The 26436-nt window shown below is 36.3% G+C and overlaps 1 protein-coding gene across 5 annotated transcripts in view; it reads right to left on the bottom strand.

Annotated features, from left to right (window-relative positions):
- Positions 1-26436, bottom strand: part of DCDC1 (doublecortin domain containing 1) — a 42603-nt gene that overhangs the window by 11631 nt on the left and 4536 nt on the right. The window contains exons 2-7 of one of the 5 annotated variants that reach the window (XR_009418703.1): positions 24029-24059; positions 23855-23900; positions 22581-22614; positions 20922-21085; positions 18023-18114; positions 15824-15940 (exon numbers count right to left, since the gene is read on the bottom strand). Coding sequence is in view for 1 of the 5 variants with exons in the window: in XM_059475188.1 (XP_059331171.1) it covers positions 18028-18114; positions 20922-21085; positions 23855-23900; positions 24029-24046 (315 nt within the window). In the remaining 4 variants the exon portion in view is untranslated. Of the gene's footprint in view, positions 1-15823; positions 15941-17950; positions 18115-20921; positions 21086-22580; positions 22615-23854; positions 23901-24028; positions 24060-26436 lie in introns of those variants that run through there. The other 4 variants (XR_009418702.1, XR_009418704.1, XM_059475188.1 and 1 more) reach the window with 4 other exon arrangements.

The following is a 26436-nucleotide window of genomic DNA, read 5'->3' as shown; positions in this document are numbered from 1 at the left end:
GAATTGATGCCTTTGAACTGCAAATCTTTTTTTGTGTTCTTGTCTTGCAAGGTGTTGCAGTTTTGCAACATTTAGGGAAGTGATGTAAAGCTTTTAACTAGTAAAAAGTTAGACACACTTCTGTGAAAAACACACATTAAAGACAAAAGGAACTTGATTTTGATTCTTACTATTTCTTTCTTTTAGCCACTATTAATAAAATTTTCTTTATATCCTTTTAAATTTTCAGCCTACTTTACCTTCCTCCTAATCCTACCTCACAACAAGAAATAAATACATTAATAATTAACCAATTAACCACCACACTCTTTAATACATTGACCAAGAAATCTGAAAATTAAAAAAATCTTAAATTAACCAACCAAAACCACTACAAAAGGTTTTAAACATGACCAGGAAGTTCAGTTGGTGAACTTGTCTTGGAAATAGAATGGGTTAATAGTCTGTATTCACACAAAACAAAAAAAAAAAAAACAAAAAGAAACCACACATAAGCAAATCAATTATAATGGGTACACAGATGATGAAAAAAATGTACATATACTTCTTATTCTCACATTACATCAAAAAAAGTCTAAAAAAGTCTATAGAATTTAAGGAAAAAATACAGATCCCTCTGCAATACTGTAATTCTGGACCTGCAATTTATATGGACACACATGTACTATCTCATCTTGCTTTACTCTCAAAACTAATTAAAATAGCCACTGTGTTACACTGGATTTCATATTCTTAAGATATTACACACTCCATGCTGGTTTATCTCAATGTTTCCAATTTTACTTTCCTCTTTTCAGATCACACAATGCAGATGTGCTGTTCTCATTTCACAGCAAGAACACCATGGTTTGCCCAAGGTCTAACACGAAGTTTTTGTCATGAGAAACCAAATAATCCCATTCAAATTTTCCAGATTATTAAGTGAAAGTTTAATTTTGAAATATATTCTGGGCCACCTTTGCTTACAATCACCTCCCAGTGAGATAGTTTAACTTTGGAATATTCAGGTATTCTTGACTCAATTTTTTTTTCAATGGTGGACTAACATAAATTCTCCTGGCATTTTTGAATTAGAAACAAACAAAACCCCATAAACAAACAAAAGCCAAAACAAAATTATTTATTAGCACTAAAAAATTCCCCCAACAAAACCAACTCAAATAAAAAAATAAGAGTGGGCATATCCAGAACAGGGCCTCAGAGCTGCTGAATATACATAAAAAGCAATGAACTTTGAGGACTTTCAACATATCTACAAATCAGTCTATTTAAAAAATGACATCAGAAGGTGCTTTTGAGGCACCTGGAAATGCCATAGCCAAAGATAGTGAGAAGCTGTAGCTACAATTTCTGCTGACAGAGAGAACACTCAGGCCCGTGAGCCTCTCATGAACTGAAAACTGGGAAATTCTTCCAGCTGGGTCACACAGCAAAACAGTGGAAGAATCATCTCTGGCCAGAGCCATCAAAATAACATTTTTTGTTTCATGTCCAGCTCTAAAAAGCCTTTGCACACTGGTATATTGCTTTGGTACATAATCTGGATGGAATCCTTGCATGGGATCCTTCCAAATGGAACGGTCAGGGATGGCTGGGATGCCTCTGATCTTGCCCAAGCCCCTTGGGTAAAACCATCTGATGGAGGATTTTATCTTCTCTGATAAAGCTTCCATCTGATGGAGCATTGGTTTCCTTTATCTTCTCTGTTAGAGGCTGCAGGAACCTGGTAACAGCTCCAGCATCTGTGTGTTTATCAATGTTATTCCCAGAAAATTCTTCATTTAAAACTGTACCAGTTTGCTAAGCAAAAATCCAGGAGAAAAGTGGAGTGACAACCCAAAAAGCACATGGAGGGTGTGCTCCCAAAATGAGAGCCTTGTGATCATCACTGGTGCCCGAGCTGTTCACTGAGCATTGCGTGGCCAAAATTAGAAACCTTTCCAAATATTTTTTTCTTTCTGCTGTGTTATCTCCACCTTTATACCAATACAACCCAAACAAAGATGATTTTCCTGTAAGCACCCAGTGGGAGGCCCTGTAGGTTGGTCATTCCGTGCCCATCTGTCCCGGTTCAGGGCAAACTGGGGGGATTCACCAGCCTTGCGTGCTGTCGGTGGGGCGGGACAGCGCAGGGAGCTCTGCAGCCCAGGCTGCAATGCTCCCCAGGGAAGCACTGCCAGCTGGCAGGGGCCTGGGGCTAGGTGGAAAATCAGAGGGCTGAAACCATCTCCCTGGCAGCGCAAAGCAGGCACACGGAGAATCCAGGTCTTTGTGCGCAGCAGGGAGGTCAGGGTTTGGATGATTTCCTGCAAGATTCTGTCTGGCAATGCATTGAACGAGGTATGAGCCATGCCAAAGGTGAAAATGGTCCAGTGTTCACATATCTGGCTGAGATGATCTGATGGCTGGGAAAACCCTGCTTTATTCTCAGCAGATTTGAATTACTCAGAATCATGGTTTGAAGGATTTCTTGCCAGACACCCATTACTGGTTTACTTTGCCTGGAGACAGAAGGGGGCAGAGCTTCTGAAACCTCGGCACCACTTAGTGCATTCGCAAAGAGTGCAAATGCACAAGACTTGAAAATTAACACCAATTTGGTTTGGATTAAAAAGATGAGGATCTGAATGTGCCACAGGATCTGAATTATAAGATATGTAAAATACCAACACATATAATAGATTGGAGAACTTGCAGAAGCTATGGAGAGCCTTTCTCTGGGCACTCAGAGTGCAAGCCAAGATAATGATTGTAAAACTCAGCCAGGACAGGAACTCACTGGGTGCGACCATTCAGGGAAGGATCAGCTGCTGCCATGCCATGTTCCTGGATAACAGGCTGCTTCTACCTCTCTCAGTGTCTCCCCTTACCAGATTTTCCACCAAAATACCTCATTCTTGTCTCCTGACCTATACAATTATTTGATTTCTCTGCCTCTTTCCATCATCCTGGAGCTGTGGTGGGGTGGCCATTCTTTCCTCTTCCATACCAGCACAGCTGCCAAACAGGACACCCTCTCCAGAGCCACCTCTGGTCACTCTGAACTTCACAAATAGCATGAGAAGCTGTACTTAAGTACAACCAGAAGTTAATTTCTGGGAGCAAAATAGCTTGCATGTTAAGAAATCAAATCAATACTCACACTATTTTCAGAACAGAAGAAAAAGACTAAAGGGTCTTTCCAAAAATTGCTGCCAGCTGTAGTTAGAATGGCCTAAGAACAGGTACATACATGACTAAGACAATGCAAGCATTATAAAACCCCAGTGGCATTCTTATCAACATCAAAACATCATCATTTGGAATTAAATTTAACGTTGAAAATACTTTAATGAAGAACACAATACATACTGACAAGATTATGGGAATGACCACGTCATGGAAGAGTTAATGGCTCCAGTTATGATAGAAATTTAAATATCATGGGGAGGCACCTCCTGACCCAGCCATCACTGAGAATTATGCAGATTCAAATGGGAGCCACACAGGCTTTGATTTCCCCCAAGGATTGATGAACAAGTACAAAATAATAGAAAGTGACAGGAAGCAGATGACTGAGGTCTAATTTAATGTCATTCTAAAAGACAATATACCTTAAATTGGCCTGAGGAAAATTATGGGTTGCAAACAAGAGAGGAGAAACATGCACTTTTTTCATTTTAGTTCACTAATTTAAAAAGTAATCCTCTGAAGAAATGAGCAGTGAAACAATAGTCATTTGGCAAAGCAGGATTGCCAAAGTTAAGTAGGCGTACTTTGTTTGCATAATTTGCAATTTAATGGAAGAGGCTGTAATCTTAAGAGGAAAACTCTATTAAACAAAATAATGAAATGATCTGAAGAATTTTATGCAAATATTAATTTGAGGCTGCTATGAAGGCAAAGGATTAATAGTTCTTAAATAGCAGGATAAAATGCTGGGACGATGTGCCTATGAAAGGTTTGCCATTTTAGTAAAGAATCAGCTACACCTGCACTTATCTAGAAATACAAAACCTCTTTTGTAAAGGTTTTTCTATGACCAAAGCTAGAACATTTTGCTATTTTTCACTTGGTAAGGTGCAGAAATGGCCCTCTGCAACCCAAAGCTAAGCATAAGCTACACTTCAACCCAAATCTTCCAGATTTCAGTACATGCTGCATGTAATATGAACTTACATCACATTACAGAAGTTATAAATATCAGCAGCTGGATAATTTGAAATAATCTATTTTACACCATAGATATTTGAGACATTTGTATAGAAACAGCACTTCATTTTTTTTTTTTTACTTCAGAAATTATGGTATTTATCCTGTATAATTGTTTTTTTATTTCTTTAACATCAATGAGTAGAGATATCCCGAGTCAGGCACTTGTTCAGGAATGGCCTTCAAGTCCCCACTGATATTTCCTCAGCTAGTATTTAAACATGGGAAATTGCTTTTGATCAACATCATTAAAACCAGATTTGCATGGCATCAAATTAAAAACTAAGAGATCTAGTGAGTTGCAAAAGCTCTCTGTAATACATTAAAGAAAAGATGACAGAAAAGACACAAAAAAATCTCTCTATAAATTGGAGGTTTCTTCACTTTCAAATGAGGGGAAATAGCTTTTTTTAAGCATTTACAAACAGGCTCCCCGTTATGATCAAAACAAGGAAAAGAAGAGGGCATTGCTCCATCACATGGGGACCTGGAGGCATCAGTGCTCACAGAACTGCCTCAGGAATCCACAGAGCAGCCAGATGCCAGCCCTGGGAAAACAGGGAATGTTGCAGGATATCTGCATCCCATGATTGCCATTCAGAGAGGGGCCACGAGACTGGTCCAATGCTCAACAGAAGCCTGATTTAAGGATAAATTAAACAATATTGATAAAATGTGTGGACCCCTCAAAAGCGCTCCTCCCCAGGCAGAAAATACATACTGCAAAATTAAGATATTGCAACCAGACCAAGCGAAATGTCAATTTGATTCTTTAAATGGCAAGCTTTAAAGCAAATATCATCCCTTAGAAGAATACTACACATAGTGTTCAAACTGAGCACAGCAATGATACATCTCTCTAAGATCAACAGAAGTCATTCTTTCTTAAAAATCTGTATTTCATATAAGTTGTGAACTTTTCAAAAGTAAATCAAGGCTGGGAACATCTTGATTTACACCTTTCCTTAGAAGGTGGCAAGTTTCCTGCAAATAGAAACTTACATCATTTAGGAATAATGGAAATGCTATTGCCATTGGAAAACATTCCCTTGATTGTTATATTTCCTGACACCAGGTTGTTTTCCTGCATGTAATGTCCATTGTTCAGTGACATTTGCAGTAATCTTCAAAAGTAAATTTTAGTTTATATGACATAAGAAAAAATGTAATCTTAATCTAAAGAAAAGAGAGAGGAAGAAGGGGAGGGGAGACAAAACACGATACTAAATATAGCAATAAGAGTTGGGCAAATGATTTAGTAAACCTGAAAGAGTTAAAACTTCAATATTCAGATTTTACAGACTTCCTTCACTTGCTTTCAGGGCAAGTCATTTTTCAGCAAATTGTTCAAGCCCTGACCCTGGCTGGGATGGTCACTGCAGTCCAGGAGAACCAACCTGCCCAAGGAAACAAACCAAGCAGCAGAAAGCTGATGGAGGCCTGCACCACATGACAAAATTTCTCACACCAAAGTCAGCCAAGAGAAGGGAGTTGGAAACTTCTTTTTAAGCAGAGCATTAGGCCTGAGACTCTCCCTCAATGATAGTGGAAGATCATAGCTGGAATCAATAATCAATATTTTACAGAGTTAACAAATCAGCAATGTTAATAAATCCCTAATGAAGAGGGAAAATTGTTTAGTTCTTCCATCTCCATGTGCAAAAGAAAAGGGAAAAAGGCTGGGAGAGCAGGTATTTGTAACAACCATGATGCCTCAGGTTTAGATTTTATATTTTCACATTCTGTGCTGCTTCAGTGTGTGGCTCTGGGCTTCACATTCAGGGATGGTGAGCTCTGTGCCCAGAGCAGGGAGACAAAACAATTCCTGCTCCAGCTGGGCACCAAGGACAAATGATCCCAATCTCAGCCCCAGAGCACAAACCCCGTGGGCTGCAGAGAGAAAAACAAGCAGGCTGGGAGTGCCTGGGCTAAAGCTGCAATGGGACAATGAACTGCAAGGTGCAAATGGAGCAGAACTGATCCCAGGGAGAGAGCCCGGCAGCGCTCGTGCATTTTGGGGCCATTTTGGGTCATCTTGGGTGCAGCCCTGGCTGGGCTCTGGTGCTGCCCAAGGTGGATCCATGGAGGAGATGCTTTGAATCAATCCCTGCTTTGTTCTGTAGCTCTGCCCAGCCCCTGCTCCAGGGCAGCCTGCACAAGGGATCAACCACCATGGAGAGAGAAGAACTTGATGGAAACAACAGTGCCCCCAATAAGCAGCTACAAGAATTACTTTTCAATTTGCGCTCTTCCACTTAATTTCCCATCAGCTGGAATTTCAGCAATACAGAACACTGTCATACCCTTCAGTATAACTGCACTACCCTGTTGTACAATGATACATCCATACGTGGAAGTTAAATAGGATAAAATGCGCCACAAAGTAAAACTACTTCAAAACCAGAAGATAATTTTTGTAAACAAATTCAGGAGAGAACATGTTTTCCAAAGTTGACCAAGAATCAAGAAATAAGGACTGAAGAACAATAAAATAAAATTTGATTTTGACCTTTTGAAGTATCTAGACATAAAAGCTTGACTCTTTTATCAAACAGATTTTTCTAAGTACTTCCACACTCAATATATTCATGACATTTCATAAACATAACTTTATGGATAATAGTTACTGTATTAAAAAATACTTATCCAGAATTTCAAAGGAGAGCCACATTATCTTCAGTCTTGCAGACCTCATTCTTTCAAGAAATTCATATCCTTTACCACCTGCTCACATTTTAGCAGCTTAAATGACCACTAAGAATAGGGCAATGAGAAAAGAGGTTTCATTATTTTCACTTTCAATTTTGACAATCCAAGGAATAGATAAAATTGTAGAAGATATTTATTGGCAAGGTTCAGAAGTTACTGTGTGACTAGAAAAAGGAGGGTGTGATCTCTAAAAATCGTGGAGTGGATGATACCAATGGAAAAAAACTAACAAAAACCACCTGATATCTTAACAAGAATGAAACCCTGTATCACTCAGGCAGCGAACACACTGGAAAGTTATGCCTGGAATATGAGCATTGAATGAATTTTTTTAGAAAATACAGAATAAATATAGTAAGGTAGCACTGTAAGTTAATAATGAAAACTAGTATGGTATGACCTAGAGAGTAAAACTCAAAGACTTAACATACTGAAGGCAATAAAACATTCTTCATTTTCTATTTTGATATAAAAATAACAAATATTTTAACACATATTTTCATGGCAGAGAGGCCATCGTATGAATAGAAAAGAGTGAATATAAATTCTAAATAAAAAAGGATTAAAAAATATCCATGAAACTAGAAAGCAGCCTATCAAGCCATTAAATAGCTTGAAATAATGTGGATCTTTTATGTTCTAACAAGAAGAAAAACAGCTGCACTGAGGAATATTACTGTGGTTAAATAATGAAGAGCATCTCCTACAACAGAATTAGTTTAGTCTATGAATTAAACAAAAAGGCTAAAAACAGATATGACTGCTCTTTAAAAATATGTGGAGAGGAGGCAGAGCATTTTCAGGCAAATTCTATTAAAAAAGGAAGGAATTGATATTAAAGAGACATGAAAATTTTTTTAAATGAAAATTAGATGAAAGCTTCTAATCATTGGAGCAGTGAAGTTCCCAGACAGCCTTTTTGTAGCAAAACAGGGAGCAGAAACCTCAATTTTATTTTAGAAGTTTGATCTAATAATTGTTGTATAATATGGATCCTGGTTGTTCTACCTTTTTAAATCCTTAATTCAGTCTGGACTTTTCACAAGGGCCTCTGGCAGATAAGTGCAACAGTTATCCCAGCTTTAATGTCCTTGCAGTTATTTGGAATACTTCAAGGCATTTGCTCAATTATCAATAAAGATTGTTCAGTTATCTCAGCTACATCAACACTGACAACCTGTTTCCTTTTTTACAGCCTTTGGACTTGGCTTTTCTGGGCCTTGGGAGATAAGTGATTAACCATTCAACAGACACTTGGTTATCCGCACAAGACTTTCTTCCAGAAAACTCTGCGCTATTTTCTTTCTTGGCAGGGCAAAGCCACGTTACTGCTGGCTTTAAAATGGTTACATTTCTCTGAATTGTACAAATTCTTTAAGACTTTAGTGAGATAATTATCTCCTTTCACCTGGAAAATTGGTCCTCAGACCAAGTTTTGTGCCTTTTAAAGAGTTCTATCAGATCTTCAAGAGTATTTTTCCTGCTATGTGTTCTTGAGGAATAGGTGCAGCAGCTCATTAAATACTTCTTTCTTTTTTCTAACTGGGGAGCACTTTTTCCTTTTTCATGTACCATTTCTACCTTCTACATTTTTAAATGAGTCAAGATCAGCAGTGGCCATGGATTGCAGGTAAGTTTTACTGCAGGAACATGCAGCTACACACATTTTAGGACACTTGTTAAACTATTGCTAGCAGCCCAGTCTGGGAAGCAGGGCAGAACAAGCCATTTCACGTGGTTTTTATTTTACCCAATGCATCCACATCCTTTCTTCCGGAACATCCCTATTTTGGGCTACCTGGACAAACAAGGACTGAGAGAATCCTGGTAAATGATAAAATTCCTCTTTCCTCCTGGCAGGCAATACCTGGACTCTGCTAAATGTGATCCTGGGGAGATGTAACAGGGAAAAGGCACACACCCAACCATTCTGCCTGGGAGAGGTGAACATTTGGGTCTCCAAATGCGCAAAGCCAGCTGAAATTCAGCCCTTCTGAGATGCTTTGGTGATCACATCAGGCTGGGCTAACAACAGCTTGATCCTGCACCACTGGAGAGTTTTGGAATAAAGTTTGCAACTTGGACTAAGAGGCCAACTCAGGCTTGCAGTTCATTTATAAAGTTATGGATATATAATGCCCATAAATTCTGTTAGTTAGCCCAACGGAATTTTACTTTTACTTTGAACAACTGCAGAACACAAACTGGGAAAGCATCTCACTTACCAATAAATTATCCGAAATAGTTTTTTGAAGACAAGATACCCATTTGATAGATTGGAACTCAGGTGACTCAGCTGGATGAATCAGCTGAGATAGTTCAGGGGAAAAAATCACAATGAATAATATTGACAACTGCTTTCTTTGCTACAATGGCAGGAAAAATTTCTTTTAAGTCAGCATGTGTGTGTCTGTAAAGAAGAGAATCTGCAGAGAAGATGAAGCTGACAAAGAAATACAGATTGTTTACTACACCCAAATAGTGACAGGATACAGGGGTTTGTCACTCTGGACAAAAGAACGCAGCTCATAAATCAGATATGAGCACCACTGGGAGGCGGCAGCAGAAATCTCTCATGTTCTGGACACTTGTTTCACAGCACAGAAGTCTGGCAGTGCAGCACTTCACTATTTGCAGCTGTACCAAGCAAAGTGTCTGCTCTTTGCCTTAGCATAAGGGTTGTGAAGAAAAATTATTCAGCAAGAAGAAGAGAAGGATGGATTTATTGTTGTTTGCTAGAGAAGGAAGTTTAGAAGTAATTTGTTTCAATATCCTTAAATACACCATAAACCGACAAGACAGTTTTGATTCACATCCCTAATACATTCAAAATAAAACTGAATTAGTTTAGTTTTTCAATGGCAATATTTATGTTGTTAATACTGAATTTAAGTAATAAATCAAGGAAAATAATAAACAAAGCAAACGGTTAAAAAATAAGAAGAGTACTGTTTTACCAGACACAGATTCTTACAGAGTACAAACAAGTTTAAAGGCTTTGGAAAAATGGTCAAATTTTAAAATATATCATAGTAGAAAAAAAAGTTAAATATATAATAGAAGAAAAATGGTCAAATTTTTAAATATATAATAATTTCAATAACATTACACTATAAGGTAAAGGATCCTACATTTGTGTGACAAATAATAAATCCAGTGAACGCACAATAAACAGGCCTGGTCTTTTTGGATCATTTAGGCACTACTGGAATAAATATTTTTAAAAGTATATGGAAATAAAACCATAGCATGAAAACGCATCTTGGAGAAATACTAAACGTCACAACGTTTCATTTTTACAAACTTAAGGTCTTCCTGTTAAACCCTCTTAGGTAAAATTTATGCAATTTGAAGAACCCATGCTGAGTATTTCAGGACTTGCTTGTTTAAAACAAGACAAACCAGTCTTTGCAAGTCTGAAACAAGTCAAACTAAAAAGAGAATAAAGCAAATAAAACTTTGATTTTCATCTTTCTGGCTATTTTTTTTCCCATTATATTCAGCTTCTAAGCCAGTAAATAATTACCTTTGAGAGGGTCTAACAATTAAAGAATAACATTGATTAATTAGGAAAGAATGTGAGGAATACCAATCAATCCTAAAGACAGTTTTCCTTCTCCCACCTCAATCCCTTTGAGGAACAATGACTTTTTCTATCCTGTTTGGATGCCTTTAAAAAAACATTGATATTCTTGAGCATTGACAGCAAAGGCTCTTGGTGAGCTTTGTTTGGGGAGGAGTGGGTGGCTGCTGGGAGAACAGATAGGATGTCAGGTGAAGATGGAATGCTGTGCCCTCTCCGACCAGCTGAAGGCTCTGCATGATTGTTTCCTTACAAATAAATACCTGTGGGTGTTGAAACAGCTCAGGGAATCTATCAAACAACACCCCTTCACTCTGCTGTTGCAACTCCAGAAAATTTATTCTCCTTTCAAAAGAATCTTGGCAGTAGTACCTGTAGGTGGTTGAGTAATTTAGAGGAAATCTGTCAAATCTACTTCCACTGACTTTAGCAATAGAATTCCCTAATTACTTTCAAAGTTGCTACATGCAACAATTTATTTTCAGAATAGTCAGAAAGTTCTGAGCTTCTATTTTTTTATTTTAGCAACTTTTTGATAGGCTTAGTGGAAGAACTAGCTCAAAGAGTACATCTTATAATTCTGCAGCATTTCATTTAACTATCAAAAAGGAAAAAAAAGTCAGTGCTGCACACTGGTGGCAACCAGGACTCTACTGCAAATCTAATCCCACTTGACATAGGTGGATATTTAGCTGTTTTCTTACTGAGCTTGAAGAGGAGATATCTGAAACTAATCTTTATTCAAGTCCGTGTAGTGCTATGTGGATTATTTACAGATTTTTTTTTATGAACAATAAAAGTGAAAACCTCTTTGCTTAACCAATAATTCTTAGTTGGGAATGATATTGAAAGCTCAGAAATTTGTTATAAACCCACTTACACCAGCAGAATGTGTTAGTGCCCCCAGACACAGGCACACATTCCATTTACTCTGTTTAACAACTTTGTCAGCTGACGCAATTGAGGGTACACTTATTCACTCTCAAATGTGATGTAATTTGACCTTGCACAATCCCCAAAGAAGGATAAATAGGCTGGGATTAAGTGAAATAATCTCAGTGTGCCAATATCTACCTCAGATTGATAAAATCCAGGAATGTTGGTCTGTCTCTGTCCGACACATTGCTAGAACCGGGTACCAGCTGATCAGAATTATTTTTATGCCATCAAACACTGTTAGCCTGGACTAAGGGTTAAGACTTCCCAGTGTGTGAATTCTAAATGCTAAAAAAAAAAAAAAAAAAAAAAGCGAAATCCATATTTCAGTGCAGAGACACATTACTTGCACAGGTGTTTGGTGGCAGTCCAGTGACAAAATGGATAATAAAATGGAAAGTAACAAATTCCTTTTGCCTCCCTGTCATCACCAAAGAATCCATGTCCTATTTGGATTCACCTGATTTTGCAGAAGGCACCTCAGGACACAACTTATGCAAAAGGTGAACAGGTCTGTGGCCAGTGAGGCCGAATCAAACCTGACTGGTAAATACAGTGGACAAAGATGTTGGACCCTGCTATAATTAAAACTTCATTAGTCCCAAAAGGTCTCTTAATTTCTAATTTGCAGAAGAATATCATCCCCCATCTGTGCTCTTTTGACTAATAAGTGACTTTTTTTAGCATGAACCATATTTCTCTAGCAAACATTCATGTTCAAACAGGGAGAAAGAAAAAAAAAACAATGTCAGTTCATGGTGAAAAACAATCCAGAAATGACATTCTCAGAGTATTCATTTAACTCCTCAGCACAATTTCAGACAGATTTCCACCATTTACTCTCCTGTATTTATGATCTGTGCAGAAGGAATTAACAATGAAATGCTGATGACAACGCACAGGACAGGGTTAGCAGAATGCCTCATCAGGAAACGGCACATGAGTAGCCAAACTTAAAATAAGGCTCTGATACTCAGGAGACAAACTGTTTATAAATACAGACCAAACTGAAGCAAAGCCAGAGGCAGCATCATTCTTGCTGCTTATAAAAAGGAAAATATTTATTTAGTTACTCTCTTAACAAACATTCTGTATCTGTGCAGCTACTCACCTTAGAATGGTCTATACAAAGATTGTTTTAATTACCCAGTCTCCAATAACCTCAACCACTTGTGTTTACTGAAATAAAACACTTAGACTGCTGAACCAGATAAGCCCATACTTCATGCTGCTAGACAGAACTGTTGGTTCTACATCTTTTAAAAATACTTTTCAGAAGAACTTAGGGTTTCCATTCATTTCCCTGTGAAACAAAAGCCTCTCTAGATCTAAATAAAGTTTCATTTATTCAAAATGCAATATGGCTCTTTGTAGGTTCTATCAATCAGGTGCCACCCATACTAAAAGGGTAGAACCCCCTCTATTTAACATATCAAAATAATTTTCTCCCAAGATCAATAGCGCAGAGACAGTTCCCCTGCAATGTTTATGAACAGTCAGCAGGAGCCATTTATGGTCTCATAATGCATAAATCAACTGCAGGAACCCTTGGTCAGAACGTGCAACGTCACAACATCAACTCCCTGGGACTACAAAGCTTCCCTCTTCCCCTTTTACAGGTGTCAAACCATGGCAGTGATTTTTGGTAGTAGCTGGCAACAACTTCATTTATTTAAGTGATAATTGATCCTTAGATGCATTTAAACCTTAGCTTGGAATGGGGGGAATCATGTCCTTACACAGTATTTAATGACAAAGCATAAAAAGAATTGAAATTCTCTTCCTCTCCCTGCCCTACACAATTTTTTTGGCAAGGCAAATGAACTAATCCATACAGATAGACACACATGCCACAAAGCGATGGAAACAAACAAGGCCTGGGAGCATCAATGTTTATTTTTTCACCGGGGCTTTTGCTCTCAGAATAATTACCTATGCACAAACTCTAGATGGCAACATTGCACTTACTGTATTACTAAAACAAAATGTCACACTGAGTCCCTACATATCCTCTTTATCAACATTTTATGTGCCACAGATCTATAGCCTCTTATTATAAGTGTAATGAAGCAGAAGTTATTGAAGCATTTTATTGATTGCTCAGATCACAAGTTTACTGTCATACTGAATTGGCACCTTACTTGCTGAAGCAAACTGCTGACACCTTTTTAAAAAAGTGACAACTACATCTATTTCATGACCAGAAATCCATTTTCATCTCTATCAAGACAAGAATGCAATTTTCACTTCATTTAACTGATGTTAGGCCTGCTCAAGGCATGACACTTGGAAAAAGACACAAGTTTAAGGTTCTTAAAATACTTCTGGTAACTAGAGTGCAGCTAAGCTGTGGGAAAAATCTCAAGCCTCACTCAAATCTATAAAAAGCCCAACATTCTAAGAATCACTTAGCTGAACTATCAAGATGGCAGCTTTCTATGTCAAAATTACCAAAACACTATTTTTATATTATTTTAATAGGAAGCCAGGGTGAAATATTACAGTTTTCATACTGAATCTTGCTCTACTCAAATTTCACTTTAACACAGGATTATTTCTGGAGTGGCGTCCACACAGGGCAAACAGACAAAAAAAAAAAATCTATTTTTCTGTGACCTCTAAAGAAGGAAATAAAGATACTTAACATCTCTTCAAGAGCATGAGTCAGTGTCATATAAAATTAGAAAAAGAGAAGCTTCATGGAAGAGGAAACAAAAATAATTTAGGTCTACAAAAAAGGAGGGGGGATGTTAATGAACAGAGGCTGTGATACTCGAGTTATTTTAAGAATATATTCTTTCATAACCCATAAAAACACAAATACAAAACTGCATCGATTCAGAAACCAAGTTAAAAATTTTGATGGACTTCTTGTTTCCTTCAAATAACAGCTAATAATTATTATGCTGAGTTTATCACAATATAATCTGATTTTCTGAAAACAGCATTACAAACAGGTTTCATTTGGTATAAATTTCTGATAACTCTGTGAACAAGTGTGGATATAGAAATTATAGGAAAAACATACAGTTTAAAAATACTTGATAAAAGCGTATCATTTTATCATTTATATTTCTGCCAGGCAAACACCCTGAAAATTATTATACCTACAAACTAGTTTGCATTTCATTCATACGAGGGGAAAAGAAAACAAATAAGTAATTAAAATTCTTACTGAAAAATGTAATTACTGCAATCTGTGAAAACCAACTGAATAGTAGTGATAAACATGTTTCTTATAAAGCACAAAAATGAAAAGTTACAGAACAAAGCTTTTGTTTGTATCTCACAGAGGTATTCAGCCTCCAGAACTTGAGTCAGCAGTTTCAAAAGAGCAACACAAGAAAATAGAAGAAATATAGACTTTCTTTTTTCCTTTGTTCTGTTGCTGGCAGTATTTCAATTTTTTTTAAAATCAGTAATATTTTTTGCAGATCTGCACAGCAAAATGAGGAAAGCCTCCTAAATTATGATGTTTATTCACGTGACTTAGAAAAAATGTTGGATATTCAGTCGAAGCACTGCATTTAAGCTTGTTTTCCCATAGCCAAACCAGCACATAACAGAATCAAGTCAATAATTTTATTCCCTTTTGTTTCCTTGTGGGTATTTTGCATACTAGCTCCATTACTTTAATGCAATGTAATTTGCTGTGCTTCCAATGATTAATTACTATTACTGTAAGTTCTGCTAGATCAAGCTAATGAACATTCAGCACAGTTTCCTGTCACTTCTCATCCCGGCTCAGTCCCCTCTTCCCCACACATATCACCAAAAATAAAAGCGCACAGAGTAAAACCCCAGGAGCAGCTGTGTTTGTTAACCACCACATCCACATTTTGATAAACCCTTGTGCGTGCTCAAAGCCATCTAAATACTGATAGAAACCTGGGAATCTCAAATACTTCCACACCCACACCTTCCAGAGCGAACGCTCGCTGTGGCAGGGAGATGTCCTTTCATTTACCCGCTCACAGCTGATATTATTTAGCACGGGCCAGGCCGCCAGCGCAACGCCAAACGAAGGAGACGTTTAAAAACCATTAATATCATTTTAAAAGGTATTTGAGCCCTCTCTTTTGGCCTCTGTTTGGCCGCGGCGGGCCGCTGAGTGACAGCTTCCCTGCTTGAAGCGCGCAGAAAGCACAGCCTCCCTCATTCACTGTCAGCTCCGGGGCCTTTTCACACGTCCCCTCCGCAGCAGTGTTTGTCCCCAAACACTGGGGCCCGCCACAATGGCATTCCTGCCCCGACACCCCCTCCGACAGCCCCGCTGCTGACGGGGAATGCTAATGAGGGGAGCATCCCCCAGCGCTGCCGGCAGCCCCAGCGCCGCTGCCCCCATTGTCGCGCCGCGCCGCGCAGCTCGCCCGCGTCTCGTTGGGAAAAGGGCTTTCGTGGGCCCTCTGAAAGTGCTCTTAGCAGGCGTTCTAGGGGCTCGGCAGCGGAAAAAAAGCTTTTCCCAAAACGTCCTACATGCTTTCCTCCGGCGGCATGCGTCACGTATAAAACTGATTATAGCTTGTAAAATAATTTTATAATTATGCGTATTGCACATATAAAATTGACTGCTTTTATGATATAAAATAATCGTATCATTATATCTAATATATATAAAATTAACTCCTTTTATGATATATATAATATTATGATCATATAGATAAAATTGACTGTTTTATGATATAAAATAATCGTATCATTATATCTAATATATATAAAATTAACTCCTTTTATGATATATATAATATTATGATCATATAGATAAAATTGACTGTTTTATGATATAAAATAATCGTATCATTATATCTAATATATATAAAATCAACTCCTTTTATGATATATATAATATTATGATCATATAGATAAAATTGACTGTTTTATGATATAAAATAATCGTATGATTATATCTAATATATATAAAATTAACTCCTTTTATGATATATATAATATTATGATTATATAGATAAAATTGACTGCTTTTATGATATAAAATAATCGTATCATTATATCTAATATATATAAAATTAACTCCTTTTATGATATATATAATATTATGATCATATAGATAAAATTGACTGTTTTATGATATAAAATAATCGTATCATTATATCTAATATATATAAAATTAACTCCTTTTATGATATATATAATATTATGATCATATAGATAAAATTGACTTATGATATAAAATAATCGTATCATTATATCTAATATATATAAAATTAACTCCTTTTATGATATATATAATGTTATGATCATATAGATAAAATTGACTGCTTTTATGATATAAAATAATCGTATCATTATATCTAATATCTATAAAATTAACTCCTTTTATGATAAATATAATATTATGATCATATAGATAAAATTGACTGCTTTTATGATATAAAATAATCGTATAATTATATCTAATATATATAAAATCAACTCCTTTTATGATATATATAACATTATAATTATATAAAATTAACTCCTTTTATGATATATACAATAATATGTAAAATAGACTGCTTTTACGATATTAAAGAATTATATAATTATGATATATAGAAAATTAACCGGTTTTATCATATAAAATAATCATATAATTATATCTAGTATATATCAAATTGCCTCCTTTTATGATTCAATATAATATTATAAATATATATGTAAAATATATTGCTTGTATGATATAAAATAGTGACATAAGTATATATAATATATAGAAAATGTCCTGCTTTTTTGATTTAATATATTATAATCAGATACATAATGTACTGCTTTCATGATATAATATCATCATATACTTATATCTACTATATATAAAATTAACTCCTTTTATGATTCAATATAATATTATCACTATATATAGAAAATTAACTGCTTTTATGATATATATAATGTAATCATATATAAAATAAGTAAAATTGATTGCTCTTATGATATTAAAGAATTATGTAATTATACATTATATATAGAAATTGTACTGCTTTTATGATCTAAAATAGTGACGTAAGTATATATAATACATAGAAAATTAACTGCTTTTATGATTTAATATATTATAATCATATATATAAAATGTACTGCTTTCATGATATAAAAGAACTTTGTAATTACAGATTATATGTAGAAAATTATACTTTTATATAAAATAATTATGTAAGTATATATAATATATATAATTAACTGCTTCTATGATATAGAATAATATCATCATACATATACTATATAGATACATCTATAGTATATGTACATATATATACTGTATATATAATGTAATCATTTATAGTATATATGCATATATAATATATATAAAATGTACTGCTTTATGATATAAAACATTTATATAATTATATATAATATATATAACATTAGCTGCTTTCATGATATGTAATAATTATAAAATTATGTATACTATATGTAACACTAACTGCTTTTATGACATAAAATAATTATATAATTTTGTATACTATATATAACACAAACTGCTTTTATGACATAAAATAATTATATAATTATGTATACTATATATAACACGAACTGCTTTTATGATATAAAATAATTATATAGTTACATATACTATATATAAAATTGTCTGCTTTTATATAAAATTACCTGATTTAACCCCCAGGTATATTTGAGGATCCCAGAAATTCCAACAGATGCCTACACAGCATGTTTAAAACAGCAAGGCAAAAGGCTGACCTCTGCAAAATTAATAGTGGAAGAATTCTAACAGAAGTGATGGTTAATGTTTTTTTGGGTTTTTTTGGTATTAGCTGCATTTTACCCTCCCAGAATTCATGACATTAAAATGTCAACATAAGCTTTGTGAGAATTTAGGAAAGCTTATGGCTCAATATATAAATATGCAGTTCTAGAAAGGAAAAGATAGAGGATTTATGCAGTATAGCGTTTGTGCTTTTTTTTTTTTTTTTTTTAAACTTTCTCACTGATTCAAAGAAAAACTAAAAGCAGTTGCCAGCACTCAGGCGTTCCCCGAGTTGCACCTGGTTTACTCTGCCTGTATTCATGTCAGGGAACACTTGGAAGCTCTCCCTGTCTCCTGTGAGAGGCTCCAAACGCCCCAGCAAAGGGGCAGGGGCTCCTCACCCTGCCCTTCCCTGGGACAAGAGGCAGCTCTGATATAAAGACAACACTTGTTTAATTCAATACATGCATTTTTGACTGAAGTCCAGGCGGACTTAACAGAAATACATGTGCTATAGAATTATGCGTATTAGCATATTATTATTTGTATGTGCTGCTTGATTTCTGCAGGCAGACTAAAGTGCCTCAGCAGAGTGATAGTGAATCAAAGAATAGAACTGCTTTAAAATCTGCTTTGCCCTTTGATTTACATGAAAAGACAAAGTAAACACAAATAATTCAGGTGTCCAAAGAGCACAGAAACAAATGGAAATGGAGCAAATCTATTTGATGCTGTCAGGCAGTGTCTGGATGTTATATTGGTGTGAATTCTGTGTGTAGCCACCACAGCACTGCCCTGCCAGGCCTCAGCACAACAGGACAAAGTCAGAATATTTCCCTTGAATGTCCTGGTTTGTTTTTAATGTGCCTCTAAACTTGGGTCTGTCTCACAGCACAACGTGCTCATTACAAAACAAACTTTATTCAGACAAGGTCAACATAAACAAAAAGGTGTAAGAGCACAGTGAAAAGAATTGTTATACCTACAGCTGAAAAAAAACTCATTTGCCATAATGACTTCATTTATGCTCAGTACTAACACAACTTCAGTGAGAAAATGGCTGGAAAAATTACCAGAGAGAGACACTTCACACTGAATTATATGTTGTATCTTTAAAGTAATACAACTCAACACAAGATTTTGGCACATTAACTGCACAAAACATTTAACATCCTTGTGCTGTAAAATTTTCATTTGACCACTTAATTCAGTTTGAAATGTTTATTAAAATATTTTAATCTAAGATTTTTCTAGACTGTCATAGCTATACTGACATTTATCCTCGTAATTTGGGCTCCTAAACATTACAAATGTGCAAGCTGATTATATAAGCATACACCTATATGCAAGGCTTTCATTATGAAGAATCATATGTCATCAGAAGAGATTGGAAATCCACTAAAATGGTTTAATTTTTCTTGTCATGTACAATCTCCTACTGAACACTGACAGATAATCACCAGAGGAATGATTAGCATAGAGCTAATTTACTGAAGTGCCTTTATATATGTTTTAAAGAAAGGAGTGAAAAGTAGTCAATAAATGACTTTCATGTGAGTTCCTATTTAGAAACTGTTGTCTTTTTTGTTCAACTAATTGCCATTATACTTGCTAAATACAAATATATATAATGCAAACAAGTATTTATTTAAGAGTTAATATTAATGTTTTAAGACATTGGAAAGCAGTAGATTTCAGTTTTGTGGCTTTTGCGACCGGCAACTTTATCTTAAAAGGTTAGAACTATCAACAAAACGTGTAAAGATATTTGCCACTTTTTAACATACCGCCTAAGACACATTCTGAAACAAGTCTTCTTTTCCCTTCCTCGTTTCTCTTTCACACGCCCTCCCATTTTTGGTTTTTTGTTTGATTTTTGTAGCTGAGCGCTGCTAGCTCTGGAGAGGAGCAGGTCTGGCTTCCCCGTGCGGCCCTGGCAGCAGGCGGCGCTGTGTGAACAGAGCGAGTGACACCGTGCCTGCTCCTCTGCCCCCCTTCCTTCCTCCAGCCCGGAGCTGCTCATCCTCGATGCCAGCAGCACTTGGCAATCCCAGCCTCCCCACTGCCTGCTGCATTTCATTCTTGCCTTCAAAACCTTTCTGCCTCCTGTTTTCACCTAGTCCTTAAAAATAGGCGCATTCCTAAACACGTAAATGAAATTATGTTGCCGTGCTCAGCGAGATCAGTGCTCCTCTCACTTATGTTTCCTAAAATTTCAGTAATAAAAAATTGCTCCTAAACTGTCAGACAGGATAGTGAGTATCTGTTTTCCACTGCTTTTTCTAATTGAAAATGCGCCTCTGGTACGTTTGTTTGATGGCACACATATAGAAATTAAAATAATGAGGTTTTAAAATACGATACATTGATTGAATTTTTCATGACACTGTGCCAGCTGTACTTAGAATCGTTTTATTTATTTATAACATGTTTCAACTGAATCATTATTTAAGTTAGTTCAGAGCAGGAAGACTTTTGAGACAACTAAAAGCTGTCTGTGCAGAACAGCAGTGAGAACTGATGGCTTTAGAGAATTTCTACACAGGGATTTCCATCAGGGAATTCCACACAGAATTTCCATCCCGGCTCAGCACAAATGCAACTCGTGCCATCCCACACCACCAGAGAGAGAGACACACAATTAACTCCTCTACTGTGGGCTCTGCAATCACAGGACAAGCATCTCCTTCTCCTAACAGGCACTGCAGCCTCTCCAGCACGTGGCACAGCTGGGTTTTACACAATCAGTACATTTGAAAAGAAAAACAGACAAGCAGACTTGTAAAGAGTGGGGCAACTCACCTGTTTGCAACACTTTGCAGGATTTACTTGTTGGTGCAGGGCCAATAGAACTCCTTGGATGTAAATCTCTGCTCCTGAGAGGCTGAAAGCTTTTCTCTCAAAGACCCAAACAGGTCCACACAAAGGTCTGATGACATTTTGCAGGCATCTGTCAAGCAGAGGAGCTATGCAAAGAAAAGAAGAAAAAGAGAATAGAACCCCCACCAAACAAGCAGCAGAAAATGCATTCTTTTGACCCAACTGAAATATACAGCCTCTAACACAGCCTCGGCACCAGAACTAACTCTTAATATCTATTATTTATATCTGACCTGGGTTAAGTCTTGGAAAAGCAACTCCTGCATTTCTAGTGGCCACCATGAAGGAGGTATTTATGTGCAGACACCCCCAGGAAACGCTGAGCACACCTGAGTAGCTCTGAAGTGTGCCTAACTAGCTGTCGTGGTGTGCACTGATTGCCTTATCTTCTCATTTATCACAGATGAGTTGGAACCAACCTTGCTGAAACCCACTTGCTTTGTCCTGATCAAATTGCAAGATCCATGTTGTTTCTGTACACAGTTTGCTGTTCAGGGGCTGACACACACCCACAATATTGCAAAGGTAGCATTCATAAAACAGAATCAAAGCTCTCAGAAGCTGTTTTAGTATAAACTCCTCTCTGCCACCACCTAAAAACCAACTTCTAACAAATCAAACTGCTCAGCGTGGCTGGTAAATAACAAGAAAGGTCAAATGAAAAGAGAAATAAAATTGATTTGTGGCAATGCTCTCAACAAGATCTTTTCCTTGCTGCTCTTAGATTTCCAGTCACTGCAAAGGTTGAAAGGATTCTCTCAAAGGGGCCTAATGGCAATATGTGAGATAAATAAGGAATTGTTATTTTGGCTTCAGGCATTACTAAGGTGCACGTGCTCTGCACACATTTCTCTGTAAAATATGCAGGCCTTTCTTATACAGCAAAATAAAATAACATTAAGCAACATTTCAGGGGAGGGGAAGGAACCACCAAAATCTGATTTTATGAGCAATAAAATGAAATAAATTCATATAAAGCACATGAACAATGCAAACAAAATTATATATATATAATTTCCCCATCTAGTCAGTCTGTGGTCATAAAGATTCACATTAGCTGTGCTGGTATAAAAGGTGGATTTCCTAGGAACATAAAGACTGACAAAGAACTGCAGATTTTGTCAGACAAAATACCAGAGGAGGTGAATTACACTTTCTATATTTTATTAGAGTAGGAGGTGTGCTCCATTTAGGTATAGCAAATATGAAGCCTCAATAGCTCTTCACTCAGGTGTGAGAGCAGAGTCTGAACCAAGGCCTCAGTTAAGGAACTTTCACATGCAAGTTCTTTAATAACTGCAGACTTTTGGACAGACAAAGAAGGAGCATCTCATATGGTTAAATTTGTCTTCAAGGATAAAGAAACAGGTAATGATGCAACAGACTGTATTTTGCCTCTGCTACAGTCAGCGTATTTCAGGAATTATTTAAGCACATGGTTAAGCAAAATTGTGTTAATTTTTGTGAAAGGCATTACTTTTTTTAAAATGCTGTTAAGGTCCAGGTCTTCTGACTTCCACAATTTCATTCTAAAATTTGATCATCTAGTGAGTAATTGCATATATTCTCATACAAACATACCTTAGAGCTTCCATATTGTCCACTTGTCTTTTATCTAAAGGGAGACCAGATTTAAAATAAGACAGAAGATTCATAGAACAGGTTAATATGGATATTAACCTACTCTAATTATTATCTCATTTAGTATTAAAGAGCAATACTGCAAGACTTTTTAAAAATATTTCATCAAAGCAAATACCCCAAACCAGAACACACACACACAAAAGACTATTAAATACTTGCTTTTAAAACCTGATTTCTCAGGATATGGCCATGCAATTGAACATGAGCAAAAATTATCTCAAGTTGACAAGTGAATAATAGTTTTCCAGCCTATTCTATAATATACTATTCTATTAAAATACATTAATAGACTATTCTAATAATACACTTCTCATTAATGGGAGCCAGACATTAAATTAAGTAGATTAGGTGAAATAATGAATGAGATTTGACCAGGAACACTGGTAGGGGTGAATTTACTTTAGTGAGCAGCATCAGAATTAAATCTATGTTTCATGTTATGTGATAAGAAGTGGTTATAGAATTACTTGGTTTAAACAAAATAAAAGACTGAAAATCTGATCCCAGTGATGTCTTTGGAAGGTTTGCAATTAACTGAAGTGAACTTGGTTTTTATTCAGTGCTTTTTAGCTCAGCTACCATAGGATAGACTTCACAGAAATTAAGATAAAAACAAGTAGCACTGATTTTCTGAGTGCAAACTGGAACATAGCAGTGGAAAAATGTTTGTGTACTGGCACTGACTGTTACATTTGAAACACCAATTATAATACTTACAGCACTTTCGTTTTACCAGAAATTATTTGAACATCAATATAATGCACCAATGTTGGCTCACTTTTTCTGAAGGTAGTGACCTTCAGGACCAGAGAGGGAGAGTGACAAGATCTGCTGGGGTAGCTTGGAATTTAAAGATTCAAAGGGTCACCTCTTTCAGACACAACTAGCACCCAAATTACTCAGCAACCCTGACTATCAGACCCAACTAATCTTCTATAAGCAATAACCATTTCCTTAAACATCAGCTGACTTAATCCACAATGGTATTTACTTCATGCCACATTCAACCTTATTGTTTCCAGATTCATAGTCTCAAAGTGCTTGTACTCTTGCTTTCCCCCCCCCCCCATTCTTAATAATCAAAATATCAATGATATTAAGTTATTAAGTATCCAATGCAGTACAAAAACATGTAGAAAGCAGAAAGGATAAAGGTAGAACAACAAAGCAATCACTTCAGAAGAGTACACTTCCACTGAGACATTCCATACCTTTATTCTGTATGGTGATTCCAGAAGATGCCCAACATAAAAAGTCCTCAAGATAGATTAAAAAAAAAAACAACTCAGTTTTTCAAAAATTCTCCCAAGTTTAAGAACATTTCTGTTGTTCTTATTTGGAGCTGATGTAGGTAAGCAAGAATAACTTCCAATGAAGATACTTACTTCCAGACTTGCATTCATTTTGGTGATTTACCTAAAACAAAGAAATAATTAGGTTGAACTATCACCTTTTAAAAACTGAAAGAGTATCAGCAATGACGTCACAAAATAACTCACAACTCCACAGGAGTGCTTTGGTACTGTGGTTTAACACAAAGCAATCTACAAAGCAAGGTGAAAAGAGCATACAGGCAAAATTTCCAAAAGATTTGCAAATTTGTTGTAAAGTCAATTACAGCTGATCAAACATTACAAACTGAGCTGTGAGGCAGGACCAGGAAGGTCAATAACAGCAAAATAAGGTAAATTTAACCCTTGCAGGAAAGTGCATGGGCTGACTTTCAGGAACAACTCATCGTGGTGTGTCCTGCGGGAACTTAGAGGACAAAGGAAGGTAGCCTTAAGTTATGGCAAGCATTTTAAATGATAGGCAAAATCCCTTTTCTTTCTAACTTTCATGCAGAATTTAAAATCCTGCATTAGAAGCAAACTGCTTTTTTTCCCTCTATTAATGAGTAATTTTCCCCATTGCAGCAGTTCCATGTGCTGGAGTCAGCAATGGATAAAAGGACAGTACGCAAGGAACTTTGCTCCTCAGCTAAGCTGAGCAGTGTAAATACACCTTGATTGTTTTTATTCTCCCCCTTATTGATTTTTTGACTTCAAATCACATGACAAACATCGAATTTCCTTGAAGAAAATAATTGTTTCACAGTGTAATTTTACACTCCTCTGAAGAAAAGAGATGTGAAATTTTCCCTAAAACAAAACCCAGGGATTTTAAATTGATGGAGAAAACATCATGATACCACTGTGGCAAATGGAAGAGAGAAATCTGGAATTTTTTTTACGTTCTCTTGTCTTGAAACTTGCTGAAAATTATAAGACTGTAAGTTTTCTCAAACTGAGTGACAGAAAGGATGAAATCCAGTAGGGTATCCAAAAAAAGTGAGCAGAATGTCAAGGAATGGGAAAATCACTCCCTGGCAATTTGCAATCATCACCAGTGGACTGCAAAAAATTAAAATGCAAATACACCAAAATTCAGTTTATGAACTTCCTTCTTACTTAGAACCATGACCCTACTGGAGCACAGACATCATTTCTTATGGTATTATTTATATTGTGCTGAGTTCCTTTCTCCGTCAATTTCTCTTAGCAAACAAGGTACCAAATGGCTTTTACAAAATTTTTTTAAGCAAATAGCAGTATCAGAACAACCAGAAATAAATCATGAACATTTATTTCCATTAGGGGACACAAAGATCTTTCAATATGACCAAAATATTAAAAATTCTTTTTATACTTCCTAGTGACAAAGCTTTTTCCCTGAAGGTACTTTGGTACTTTCAATATACCCTGTACACTGTATATATATACATGTATGTATATGTGTGTGTGTGTATATATATATATATATATATATATATATATATATATATATCTATATATATCACTGAGGGCATTAGATTGAATTGGTGCCCACAGTGCTTCATGTTTCTAATTTTTAGCAGCCATGATTTTTAGCAATAGATGGCAACTTCTGATTTTTAGCAACCATTTAGCAGTTCCTTGTCCAGGGCAACTGGCACACACTGTCCAAAATTGTAATTTGTATAGGAAAACAATGATGGAGACCATGCATTTTCCTCTGTTGCCTAAATTACATCAGGGTGTTTTTATTCAAACACAAACTAATCTACCAGCTGCTGTGTACTTTTGTTTATATGCTATATGTCAAACCCTATTGTCCCCAAGGTACTTAGGAGAGATGCTTTAGCAGTCATTTTCTTAAATACTGATGCCTATCCGAATTTGGATTTTTCCACCATTGAGCAGCATGACAAGTACACGATTGCTGTACTTAAAGCAATCTTTCACAGCTGCTTTGCTTTCCCAGTGATCCCATTAAATTGACGGCATATGCCTGTGGGGTCTGCAGTGTTACAATTCTGCTGAACAAGATGTTGATAGTACACTACAAATTCCTACAACACAACTTGGCGCTTTTTTTGTGGGGACCACTCCTCTGGTCATCCTTCTGTTTGTTTTGGGTTTTTTTGTTTTTTTTACCTGAGCAAAATCAAATTTAAAACCTTGTCCATGGCCATGCCCTTTATTGAACAGCTGGTTGTGTTAATTGGTTAGAAGTGCAAACTCTAACCCTGGGTGGTTAGTAGGCATGAAAACCCACCAAGGCTCCTCAGTTCCTAAAATGAGCATGAGTCATGTCTTTCCTGGACTGAAGGAAGTAGCTGTGCATTAAATATGCTGGCACATCTTCTGCTTGAGCAAGTGGACCAAAATGGTGTGAATTGTTAATGCCTTGCTGCTTTGGTTCACGGCTTGTGATTGATCATTTGTAACTATATCTACTCCTTGTTCCATGAAATCAAGTATGGAGTAATGGG

Source organism: Ammospiza nelsoni, chromosome 6 (genome assembly GCF_027579445.1).
Source record: "Ammospiza nelsoni isolate bAmmNel1 chromosome 6, bAmmNel1.pri, whole genome shotgun sequence".
Lineage (NCBI taxonomy): Eukaryota > Metazoa > Chordata > Aves > Passeriformes > Passerellidae > Ammospiza > Ammospiza nelsoni.
Note: the sequence above shows the minus strand (reverse complement) of the source record. Positions and strands in the feature narration are given on the sequence as shown.